This window comes from Macaca nemestrina, chromosome 6 (genome assembly GCF_043159975.1).
Source record: "Macaca nemestrina isolate mMacNem1 chromosome 6, mMacNem.hap1, whole genome shotgun sequence".
In the NCBI taxonomy this organism is placed as follows: Eukaryota; Metazoa; Chordata; class Mammalia; order Primates; family Cercopithecidae; genus Macaca; species Macaca nemestrina.
The window spans coordinates 142,169,951-142,183,121 of record NC_092130.1 but is presented as its reverse complement, the minus strand read 5'-3'; the positions used below and the strand labels follow the sequence as shown (position 1 = coordinate 142,183,121).

The window sequence follows — 13,171 nt, the reverse complement described above, 5'->3', positions numbered from 1 at the left end:
ACTGTGCATAAGCGTGTGTGGGAAAACAGCCTCAGCAAAGCCTTCAAAGTAAACATTCTTGGATTGTTTTTCAGTGACACTTGGATAACTGGGCACTGCCACAACCTGGGAACTAGATCTAGTTCATCAAATCGCCCCACTTGCCTCTTTGAACATAATCCTTCCACTTTCACTTCCTCCCTTCTTCCTCACTTTAGTAGGTTCTGTGGTTGAGTCTTTTTTCAAACACCGTTTCGAATTTAAGAACAGAATTAAGTCTCTTTTTTTTTTTAGACTTTAGTTTCTTTCTTTTTTTGGGGGGGCTATGTGAGCTTGTGCAAGTTATTTAGTCTCTGCGTGTCCATTCTTCATCTGTGAAAGGCAAGACTTGAACAAGATTGCTCAACTCCTTCACAGCTCACATAAACTATGTCAAGGCACAAATCCTCTAGAGAAACAGATAAAACTCCTTAACTCGGCATAAGCTCTTACAACCTCTGGAGCTGGCTACGGTTCTTCTATTAGTTGACATGAATATTCTGAGACTGTTTCCAAATCATGACTTTTCTCTTATCCCAACTTCTTTTCCTAGCTCCTTCAGACAACCCTCACGTGCTGGTAGATATGTTGACATCCCACTCCTTCACTCTGAGTTGGAAAGATTACTCTACTGAATCTCAACCTGGTTTTATACAAGGGTACCATGTCTATCTGAAATCCAAGGCGAGGCAGTGCCACCCACGATTTCAAAAGGCAGTTCTTTCAGGTGACATCTATTTTTGATTTGTTTATTTATTCTTTCAAGATCTCATTATTTGAAATCATTGAAAATAATGGCTGCCATCTTAGACTGTGGCCAGGCTGAATTCCCTTCTTGCATGACTTTATACTGAAAGGTGTTCTTAAGCAAATTAGTAGGGTGAGCAAGATGGTGGGGGTGGGACAGCATTTTCACTTACTTAAAAAACAATGTGACCTGGTATTTTTAGAAGCATCTGAAGCACCACCAGCTCCTTAAGAAAACCTGCTCTTTATGAAACTTTCCTCTTTTTTTTCACTTCATTGAGCATTGTTCCAATTTATTTTTAAGCCCCTTGCAAACTCTTACTGTTTCGTGCAGATTTGTATGCTTTGGCTGGATCACTAGTACCCCTTGTTCAGTGGATTTTCTGCTTTTTGTGCCATCTCCTGAACATTTTACCTGGTGTGCCTATGGTGATGAAATTATGATTTGATTTTTGTTTGGTTTAAACATGTTGATGGTGCTGAGTTAACAAGAGTATTAGTGTCCAACTCTCTCACAAGATGTTTACCACACTTTTAATACAGTATTTTTTTCCTTAAAAAAAAAAAAACATTTAAAAATCACAGATGGTTCAGAATGTTGCAAATACAAAATTGACAACCCAGAAGAAAAGGCATTGATTGTGGACAACCTAAAGCCAGAATCCTTCTATGAGTTTTTCGTTACTCCATTCACTAGTGCTGGCGAGGGCCCCAATGCTACGTTCACGAAGGTCACGACTCCGGATGAACACTGTGAGTTTTCCCAAATCAAAGGTCTTCCCTTAGGAGTTTCTGGGAAACTAACAAATTACAGAAGTGTTGACTTAGGCTTTGTCTAGATCAGGAATTTTCAAACCTTTCTTCTCTCCATCACACCTCCCTCTTTCTCTCGATGAAACCCTTTGTGTCACAAAAAAAGAGTTGCACAGACTCTCACTATATAAAATAGATACAAATGGAGGTAATCTGTCTGATTAAGGCCTAAAATCTTCCCTCTGCCTCCCTCAGTGGCCCTTGAGACAATTCTCTGGAACTCAGTCTCACAATCCTGTATGTAGTTTGAAAATCACAGATAGCATATTTTAGTGTTGACATCAGAAGAGCCACAAGGCTTCTGTCTAGAGAAGAGGGGTGCTGGTTTTCTCAGCAGAATTGTTCTCTGCAGCTAGCTTTCCTCTGGATTGTTTCCCTCAGCAGCAAACAAATTGCTTCTTGACTCTGCTAGGGCCTCCGGGGCAATTAGAAATGGGTACAGTGGTGTGGGAATTGGGCAGGGGCATGGAATACTTGCTCAAAAACTCCCTGTTTGCATATTTGGATGGGAAATGGTGAGGTGGAGAGAGAGAGATCTTTTCAAAAATACATTTGGCTTGAAAGATGGAGAAGTAAGAGGGAAGGGAGAAAAACAGTAAGAACTGGTTGATGGAAAAATTTATTCTCATGGCAAACCCTGACAACCAATAAACAGGAATGTGGTGAGAGAAAATAGATGCTGATGGAAGAAAGAGGAGAAAAGAGTATCTTTAATGAGGGGATCATAGAAGGTCCTGGAAGGCACCCATGTAACGCAAATAGATTCAAAAGGCTTGCCTGAAGTTACCAACTTTCCTTAGTGCAGGGTGCCCTCACCGAAGCTGCAGCTGTAGAGATGGGCACGTCCTGTTAGACTGCTGACCCTGGAGTGCCCTGACGGGTGATTCAGATACACGTGGCTTCAGTGGTAGTGTATTAGTCCGTTCTCACACTACTATAAAGAACTGCCTGAGAGTGGGTAATTTATAAAGGAAAGAGGTTTAATTGACTCACAGTTCCACATGGCTGGGAAGGCCTCAGGAAATTTACAATCATGGCAGAAGGGAAAGCAAACACGTCCTTCTTAACATGGCGGAAGGAGAGAGAAGTGCCGAGCAAAGGAGAAAAGCCACTTATAAAACCATCACATCTTGTGAGAACTCACTCACTATCATGAGAACAGCATGGGGGTAACCGCCCCCATGATTCAATTACATCCCACTGGATCCGTCCTAGGACACATGGGGATTATAGGAGCTAAAATATAAGATGAGATTTTGGTGGGGACACTGCCAAATCATATCATTCCACTCCTGGCCCCTTCCAAATCTCATGCCCTCATATTTCAAAACGCAATTATGCCTTTCCAACAGTCCCCCAAGGTCTTAGCTCATTCCAGCATTAACCCAAAAGACCAAGTCGAAAGTCTAATCTGAGACAAGGCAAGTCTCTTTCACCTATGAGCCTGTAAAATTAAAAGCAAGTTAGTTGTTTCCTAGATACAATGGTAGTACATGCATTGGGTACATACACCCATTCTAAATGGGAGAAATTGCCCAAAACAAAGGAACTGCAGGTCCCATGCAAGTTCGAATTCCAATAGGGCAGTCATTAAACCTTAAAGTTCCAAAATGATCTCCTTTGACTCCATGTCTCACATTCAGGTCATGCTGATGCAAGAGATAGGCTCCTGTGGTCTTGGGCAGTTCCACCCCTGTGGCTTTGCAGGGTACAGACTCCTTCTGGCTGCTTTCATGGGCTGGCATTGAGTTTCTTGGCTTTTCTAGGCACATGGTGCAAGCTGTTGGTGGATCTACCATTCTGGGGTCTGGAGGATGGTGGCCGTCTTCTCACAGCTCCACTAGGCAGTGCCCCAGTGCAGACTCTCTGCGGGGGCTCCAGCCCCGTATTTGCCTTCCACACTGCCCTAGCAGAGGTTCTCCATGAGGGCTCTGCCCCTGCAGCAAACTTCTGCTTGGACATGCAGGCATTTCCTTATGTCCTCTGAAATCTAGGTGGAGGTTCCCAAACCTCAATTCTTGACTTCTGTGCACCCACAGACTTAACATCACATGGAAGCTGCCAAGGCTTGGTGCTTGCACCCTCTGAAGCAATGACCTCTTTTAGTCACAGCTAGAGCTGAATTAACTGGGATGTAGGGTACCATGTCCTGAGGCTGCACAGAGCAGGGGTCCCTGAGCCTAGCCCAGGAAACCATTTTTCCCTGCTAGGCTTTTGTGCCTGTGATGGGAGGGGTGGCCGTGAAGACCTCTGACATGGCCTAGAGACATTTTCTCCATTGCCTTAATGATTAACATTTGGCATCCTGTTCAGATACGCGTGGCTGTATATATGCATTATTTATGAATATTTCTGCAGCTGGCTTGAATTTCTCTTCAAAAAATGGGTTTTTCTTTAGTATTGCATTATCAGGCTGCAAATTTTCTAAACTTTTTTGCTCTGCTTCCTCTTGAATGTTTTGCTGCATAGAAATTTCTTCTGCCAGATACCCTAAATCATCTGTCTCAAGTTCAACGTTCCACAGAGCTCTAGGGCAGGGGCAAAATGCCACCAGTCTCTTTGCTAAAGCATAACAAGAATCACCTTTGCTCCAGTTCCTAACAAGTTCCTCATCTCCATCTGAGCCTGGACTTCCACCTCAACCTGGACTTCATTGTCCTTATCATTATCAGCATTTTGGTCATATCCATTCAACAAACCTCTAAGAAGTTCCAAACTTTCCATCATCTTCCTGTCTTCTGATCCCTCCAAGTCTCTAAGAAGTTCCAAACTTTCCCACATCGTCCTCTCTTCTTCTGAGCCCTCCAAACTGTTCCAGTCTCTGCCTGATACCCAGTTCCAAAGTTGCTTCCACATTTTCAGATACCTTATAAGGTATCTCAGTACCAATTTACTGCATCAGTCCATTCTCCACTGCCTTAAAGAACTGCCTGAGACTGGGTAATTTATAAAGGAAAGAGGTTTAAGTGGCTCATGGTTCTGCATGGCTGAGGAAGCCTCAGGAAACTTATAATTATGGCAGAAGGGGAAGCAAACACATCCTTCTTCACATGGCAGCAGGAGAGAGAAGTGCCGAGCAAAGGGGGAAAAGCCCCTTATAAAACCATCAGATCTTGTGAGAACTCACTCACTATCACAAGAACAGCAGCATGGGGCAGCCACCCCCATGATTCAATTACCTCCCACCAGGTCCCTCCCATGACACGTGGGGATTATGGGAGCTACAGTTCAAGATGAAATTTGGGTGGGGACACAGCCAAACAGTATCAGACAGGTTGTGGTGCTGACTGCATGTTGACTACTACACTGAAACATGTCCCTAGGTCTCCAAGCCAAAATCCAGAACCCCTTATCTGATTAAGATGTGTCAATGATTTACATTACTTGAGCACTCTTGGCATTTTGGAGTTAATTTTAAATTTATTTTCAGGTTAGTTTTATTCTACCTTTGTAATTTACTTGGTTGGTACACACACACACACACACACACACACACACACACACACACACACACTTATCTTTAAATATTTATTTTCTAAGTTTCATTCATCTCCCTTATGTTAAACTTCATTAGCCCTGGCTTGGCTTGTGACTACTGATTATATTATTATTTGAAATAAAATATTTGAAATAGAAAGTAGAAAATATTTCAAACTTTTTTCTACTTTCCTGAGATTTTACTTAAAAAAAAAAAATAGGTAGAATATTATGTGACTAGCATCCAATTAACTGTACCTCAGATCTTGTTAGATGGGAATAAAAAATACCTGTATCTGCTGCAATGAGGCTAGAATGATTAAACAGCAAAAACAAAAAATAGAAATGCAAAAAATTAATGTAATACTGAAATTGCAAAGTAGTGAATAAATGTTTATTCTGTTGGTATTTTTCAAAATAATCCTTTCTCTTTGTAAATTGGTTAACTTTTTCTCTGATCAGGAGACTAGGTTACTAAATAGAGATAATGAGGCACAGAGAGGGTAAGCAGTTTGTTTAAACATACAGGGTGTCCAAACCAACTGTAATTTGTGTTTTTATATTTGGACATTTGGCACTACATTTCCTTCTGAATTTAATAGGCACTACTGAATCATTTTTAAATCCTGAGTATGGAAGTAGATTATGTTCCGAAAGTTTCTGTTTAAAATTAGCCTGAAAATAGCTGAAATGTAAAAGATGAAAAATACCAAGTGTTGATGAGGATGTAGAAGAACTGGAACTTCCATACCTTGCTGATGGGAGTAAATTGGTACAAGCAGTTTTGGAAAGTTCCTTGGTAGTATCTCCTAAAATGAGTATATATATACCTTAGATGTGAGAACCTTCATTCCTAGGTATATATGCCCCCAAAATGCCTACATAAACCCTAAAGAAATACCTAAAGACGTGTACTAGTGCAGTGATTGTGAACAGAACATAAAATTCACTATGCAAGGGAAAAAAATACGCTGAAAGCTGGTTCATGCAAGAAGCTGCCTTTCCTTTTCCTTCTAAGCAGACAGGTACAGTAAAAGCTTAAATATCTCCACAGGTAGCTACTCTGTGTTTGCCTTATCTTATCGTAGCCTCTCCTGGGAGATGAATACATAATTAACTATTCTTCTGTCTCCTCCTTTTCTCTTGTGACATGTGGATAATCATACCCTCCCTCCTCCAGCCCACTTTTCCTCCAGCCCTTTCTCATTCCAGCCCACTTTTCCCCTTTAAATTGAAGCCCTCAGCATTATTGAAGCCCTCAACATTATCGTTGGAGGAAGACACAGACTACATAATGTTTCTGTGATTCTGTTTATTTCTTCCAGTCATGTCCTTCACCTTGGCAAAAGAAACTTCTAAATTGATGGAGACCTGTCTCAGATACTTTTTGGTTTACATCATCAAAAGTACTGTTCTTGAGAGCAAAGTTTACCATAGTAAGATTCATAAAGAGAGTTTCCTTCCCCTTTTTCTGGGGTCAGGGTTAATTTTAGGTCAGTTGTTTTGGCCCTCTCTTACCTTTCTGGGTCCTTTTCCCTGGAACCTTATGTTGCCTCCTAGCACAGGCTTATGCATCTACCCAGGGCCACCTTTCTTTACAAAACTCCAACATTATCTGCCACACCACTGTCCCCAAATCAAGCCCCATTTCTTCCAGGGCAGCTAGGTGTGGGGTGGAGCATGGGGAGGGCAGAGGGGGCAAATGGATTGAACAGAATCCTATGTTCAGTAACTTAACCCCCTAGATCCTCCCTGAGCAATTTACTTTTGTGAAAAGGGATGTTTACCAACCCAGCTGAATGATTATTTGGTGGAAATTGCAAGCAATGGGAACAGGAAGATGGTGTCAGTCTAATAAGAGAGAGACACTCTCTAAAAGAAAAGATGTTTATTTGGGACTGAGAATTTCCGTGGAAATACTTATGCCAAAATAAACTATAGTAAACTATGTGCATATTCAGGGAGGTAAAGGAAGACAAAAGTTTTTAAAGGGGAAAAAAAAAAAGGAGGAGGATTATATAATTGCTTTGAAATAATTATCCTTGACTACAAAGATGAATAACAAGGGTGATGCCAGTTCGAGGTTTAATGGGAAGATGTCCTCGTGTGTGTGTGTGTGAGGTTGTGATGGCCTTTGTGCAAGGCTGTGGTTTTCGTACTGGTTTTTGTTATCTGCATGACCTTCCCAGCTCTATTTGTCAGGGTTTCCTACCATTAGCGATTCCATTTTTATTCTAACAGATTTCACAATGGTCATTTGAAATAAATGAAGCACCAGTTGACATATTGGAGAAATAAACATAATCATTTTCCCAGATTAAGACATACTTAGGTAATCTGAGGCTAACTAGAAGGAGTGCACTAGGCAATTTTTGATGTGTAACAAACACCCTCAAAAGCTCCGTGGCGTACAAGAACAAATATTTCTTTTTATGCTCATGGGTTTACAGGTCAGCTGAGACTTGGCTGATCTAGGCCGTGGTAAGCTGGACTCTAAGCTTCAGTCATGTTCAGGTTTGTTTCACGCATCTTCATTCTAGGGCTAAGGCTAAAGTCGCAGCAGCTACCTGAGGCACACGCTTCTCATGGTGAGGAACACAAGAGCGCAAGCCAATGTGTACATGCACATGTAAAACACTTAGTTACATTACAATTACCAACAGCCCATTGGCCAAGCCAGTGCACATGGCTGAGCCCCAAGTCAAGGGGCAGGAAAGCGTTCTCACCTACTATGAAGTTTTGGCAGGAGTGGAAAAGCATAATTTTAATACAGCAAGTCACGATGCAATCTATCAGAAGAGGTAACAAATGTGAGTCACACACTGTTGATGGCAAATGGCTTCCTGTGTCGGTTGGCTAGTTGGTTGGTTGGCTTTTCCCCTGAAGTCAGGCAGAACTCATATTACAACTTGCATACATAATTTGAGAAATAATAAACATGTAAAATTACTCTCAGTCATGAACTTAATTTTATTCCTTTGAGGAAGGGAAAAGTACTTATTAAAAATGTCCCTTTGTTTTTCCTTGTTCAGCCTCCATGTTGATTCGTATCCTACTGCCCATGGTTTTCTGCGTCTTGCTCATCATGATCGTGTGCTACTTGAAAAGTCAGTGGTAAGTGCGTGAGGAAGGTTTTATCCAAGAAGAGGGTAAGAGAAAAATCTGGAAAGAGATTTAGTAAGATAGAAATGACATTGAATAATACGAAACAACATACAGAAAATGAAAAGGACAAAAGAGGCTGGGGTGAGAATATGTACTTTATTTCACTGTTTTGCTCTCCAGGTGACTATATGAGGAAACTAATCACCATTTAACATAGACCACAGAATTTTTTCAACAGCAGTAGCTAATATTTATATCTTACTTACTAGATGTTTGGCAGTGTTCTAAGTGCTTTATCAGTTAATTCATTTAATCTTCATGAGGACACTCTAAGTACCATAATTATCTCCATTTAGCCAATAAGAAATTAAAGCATGGAAGAACCAAGTAACTTGCTTAGTAAGTTACAATGCAAGGATTAGAAGCCAGGAATCTGACTCCAGAGTTCTTGCTCTTAACTAGTCCACTGTACCGTGAAATTCAGTCTCATTTTCCATTTTTTTTTTTCTAGGATCAAGGAGACGTGTTATCCTGACATCCCTGACCCTTACAAGAGCAGCATCCTGTCGTTAATAAAATTCAAGGTAAATGTTGGCAAATTGTATGTATATCATACACCTATTAAGGACTAACCCAGAGTGGGGGCTGTCAGAATCCTACTTTCCTAGAGCTCCTCAGGAAAATATAGCACAGTAAAAGCCGCCTTTATACCCATAGCCATGAAATAGGTGATTGGAGCTTTGATTTCTTCTGTCAGGGGACGTCTTTTGGTTTTTAACTTCACCTCCAGGTTACTTGTGACCAGGAAGGAACATAAACAACATTGAAGCTCTAAGTGTATTTCACACGCTTAATCTACTTTGATGCATGTATGCATGCACACAAATGTCTATATTTACATATTTTTGTTTCCTTTCTAGGAGAACCCTCACCTAACAATAATGAATGTCAGTGACTGTATCCCAGATGCTATTGAAGTTGTAAGCAAGCCAGAAGGGACAAAGATACAGCTCCTAGGCACTAGGAAGTCACTCACAGAAACTGAGTTAACTAAGCCTAACTACCTTTATCTCCTTCCAACAGAAAAGAATCACTCTGGCTCTGGCCCCTGCATCTGTTTTGAGAACTTTACCTACAACCAGGCAGCTTCTGACGCTGGCTCTTGTGGCCATGTTCCAGTACCCCCCAAAGCCCCACCAAGTATGCTAGGACTAATGACCTCACCTGAAAATGTACTAAAGGCGCTAGAAAAAAACTACATGAACTCCCTGGGAGAAGTCCCAGCTGGAGAAACAAGTTTGAATTATGTGTCCCAGTTGGCTTCACCCATGTCTGGAGACAAGGACAGTCTCCCAACAAACCCAGTGGAGCCACCACACTGTTCAGAGTATAAAATGCAAATGGCAGTCCCCCTGCGTCTTGCCCTGCCTCCCCCGACCGAGAATAGCAGCCTTTCCTCAATTACCCTTTTAGATCCAGGTGAACACTACCGCTAACCAGCATGCTGATTTCATACCTTATGCTACACAGACATTACGAAGAGCAGAGCTGGCACCCTCTCATCACCAGTGGCCTTGGTCCTTAATCCCAGTATGATTTGCAGGTCTGGTTTATGTAAGACCACTACAATCTGGCTAGGTTAAAGGCCAGAAGCTATGGAACTTAACGCTCCCCATTGGTGCAGGCTTGCCCTAGAAATGGCAGGATCATGGGAGCATGCTTACCTTGCTGCTGTTTGTTCCAGGCTCACCTTTAGAACAGGAGACTTGAGCTTGACACAAGGATATGCATTAACCACTCTACAGACTCCCACTCAGTACTGTACAGGGTGGCCGTGGTCCTAGAAGTTCATTTTTTACTGAGGAAATATTTCCATTAAAAGCAATTCTTAGATTGAAGGCTTTAATAAAGGCCACAGGAGACTTATTACTACAGCATAAATTGTCAATGTAAATTTACTGAGCGTATTGAATGAAAAAAACTCAGGTGTCTGAGGCCAGGACAGATTTTAGACTTACCTTGAACGGATAAGAATCTATAGTTCACGGACACAGTAAAATTAACTCTGTGGGTGGGGCGGGGGGTATAGATCTAATCTAATATGTAAAATGTGTGATCAATCAACAAGATTTCCACAATTCTTCTGTCAAGCTTACTACAGTGAAAGAATGGGATTGGCAAGTAACTTCTGACTTACTGTCAGTTGTACATCTGCTCCATAGACATCAGTATTCTACCGTAATTTTTGATGACTACCTCAGAACATAAAAAGGAAAGTATATCACGTAATTCCATTCAGTGTTTGGTTCCTTTCCTTTCAAGAACTGGCTATAAACAGCCTGTTTTCACTTGGCATGCTTTGGACTCTGCACTACGTTGTCTGGGCCAAAATAACTCTGTCACAGTTACATTCATATTATGCTAAAATGGTAAAATGAAACCCATTGTTGGACATAATTCAGATATAACTAAAAAGTTCTATGGAGTGGGAAATTCCATGTTGGCTTTGGAGCAACTTTGTCTCCTCTGAACCAATATATTCCAAACTAATATATGCAAAGCACCTGGTACACAACTGGTATTTTAGTACATGTTGGTTCTCTTGGTGCAATCTCAGCTCACTGCAGCTTCCGCCTCCCGGATTCAAACAGTTCTCCTGCCCAGCCTCCGGAGCACCTAGGACTCCGGGTGCACACTACCTAGTTTTCATATTTTTAGTAGAGACAGGGTTTTATCATGTTGGCCAGGCTGGTCTCGAACTCCTGACCTCAGGTGATCCACCTGCCTCAGCTTCCCCAAGTGCTAGGATTATAGGTGTGAGCCACCATGCCCAGCCTATTTGTCACATTATTGGTCACATTTGTTTTTTATTTTTTGAGATGGAATTTTGCTTTTGTTGCCCAGGCTGGAGTGCAATGATGCAACTTTGGCTCACTGCAACCTCCGCCTCCCAGGTTCAAGCAGTTCTCGTGCCTCAGCCTCCCGAGTAGTTCTGATTACAGGCATGCACCACCACACCCAGCTAATTTTGTATCTTTAGTAGAGATGGGGTTTCACCATGTTGGTCAGGCTGGTCTGGAACTCCTGACCTCAGGTGATCCGCCCACCTCAGCCTCCCAAAGTGCTGGGATTATAGGCGTGAGCCACTGCACCTAGCCGTCACATTTCCAAACAAGCACGAAAGGGGTTCCTTTTTGTCTTCCTGCCTGCCGTCAGCATGGTAGAAATGGCTCTGCCTATGCTTATGCCTCTGGTGCCCAATGCCTTGCACTGTGCCCTTCAACACTATGAAGAGAAACAAGTAGCCACACCTCAAAATAATGTGGCTGTCAACTGACCTAAATAAACCTACACAAACCAGTACTTGCCTTTTGCTGGAAACATTGATTATGTGCTCCTCATGTAGTAGAAAGTGGTATCCTGATTAGTCTAACAGTTGTGTTAGACTTTAGGGCCAGTATTGTCAGCATTTATTTATTTATGTACCTTTGTTATGATGGGATTACATTTTTCATTTGAAACTTGTTCACAAAAATGTCAATGACATTGGTGACTGATTTGTACATATTTTTCATATAGTTTTGTTTAAAAAATAATTCACACAAAACCTTGAAGTCATTTTTAATACTGAAATAAACCTTAATTAAAATATTTCATCATCACATTGTTTTACCTCCCTCAATGAAATGAAAATCTAGTAATTAGATACATCACCTCATGAACTTACTAAATAAAAATGTAAATTCCTGGGTATGACTACAAACCTCTTAATCAGAATCTTTGGGGCATGGACCTGGAATCTATTTTTCATCAGTTCCCAGGCATTCATCTACACACTAAACTTTGAGAATCACTGGCCTAAATCAAATGAAGTCTTTCTGAAATACAACAACATGCCAATAGGAAATGCTGGGCTATGTAACGTTTGTCTTCATAATATCACTATGACCTATAGTCTTGACTGTAAACATTTCTTCTCCAATGGTCATAACCAAATAAATTCATGTTCAAAACCTTAGTTTTCAATACTATATGCCATCTTAACATGGCTTTAGGAAGTGTTATTCAGAAACTTTGAAATACATATTCATGTGTCAGAAAAATGGAGAATTTCAAATATACACAAAAGTAGAAGTTTAATAAACCACTATGTATCACCACCAGTCCCAATGGCCACTACCCATGACTGTTTCAGCTCCATCCATACCTCTGTTCACTCTTTCTCCTCACGTTTTGACGCAAATCATGATATCATGATTATGATTTCATGTAAATATCTGAGTTTTCTAAGCTCTACTTTTTCTAATATAGTCATACTAATTGTTAAAAATTGCACCTAAAATCACAGTAGTAATTCCTTAAAAACAGGATATTTGAGTGGTGGACGGCACTGGCATTAATGGCCTTTAAATCCTGCATCAGCCTGTGCACGGTCCTCACCTGTGTGCGGGGGACCTCAACAATTCAGGATGGGAGTTGGGACCTCTTCACACAACAGTACGACTTCTGAAACGCTTCCTACATTCAAACACCTAACCCAAACTAATTAGGGTCAACCTTGTTACCTACTAGAGTGTGTACTGATTAAGAACATCAAGACTTAATATCTTATTAACACTTCTAAGAGTTCTGTTGAAAGATAAGCTTTCATCTCGAATTTACAAAGCATGTTAAAGCACTCTGCATAAAGTAGAAATTTTAAAACTCTGGAAGAGAGAAACAGTAGAAGAGAGTTTTCAGAACTTTCAGTTAAAATGTTTACAACACAATAGGTATATTCAATTTGAAAGCATAGTTGTTTTATTCCTCTAAGCATTAAGGGAAGTTTTAGTATATTTTAGTTTCTTAAAATCAATACCGAACTAGTACTGTATTTTTGAGTATTTTATATACTAAAGAGTTTTAAAAATGAAACAGTCTTTTCCAAGTTCCGCTGCATTAGGACTTTTTTAAAAGATCAGCGGCATGATGAATTTGTAAGTATGCTTTTTAGTTTATTTTGGGGCCAACT

At 40.8% G+C, this 13,171-nt stretch overlaps 1 protein-coding gene across 3 annotated transcripts in view; it reads left to right on the top strand.

Annotated features, from left to right (window-relative positions):
• LOC105473105 (oncostatin M receptor) overlaps positions 1-11,931 on the top strand; it is a 94,760-nt gene extending 82,829 nt beyond the window's left edge. For all 3 annotated transcript variants that reach the window (XM_011726736.3, XM_011726738.3, XM_011726737.3), the window contains exons 15-19: positions 572-745; positions 1,351-1,518; positions 8,088-8,169; positions 8,672-8,744; positions 9,081-11,931. In XM_011726736.3, coding sequence (XP_011725038.2) covers positions 572-745; positions 1,351-1,518; positions 8,088-8,169; positions 8,672-8,744; positions 9,081-9,656 — 1,073 coding nt within the window. In that variant the 3' untranslated portion in view covers positions 9,657-11,931. The remainder of the gene's footprint in view (positions 1-571; positions 746-1,350; positions 1,519-8,087; positions 8,170-8,671; positions 8,745-9,080) is intronic.
• Positions 11,932-13,171: the final 1,240 nt, after the last annotated feature.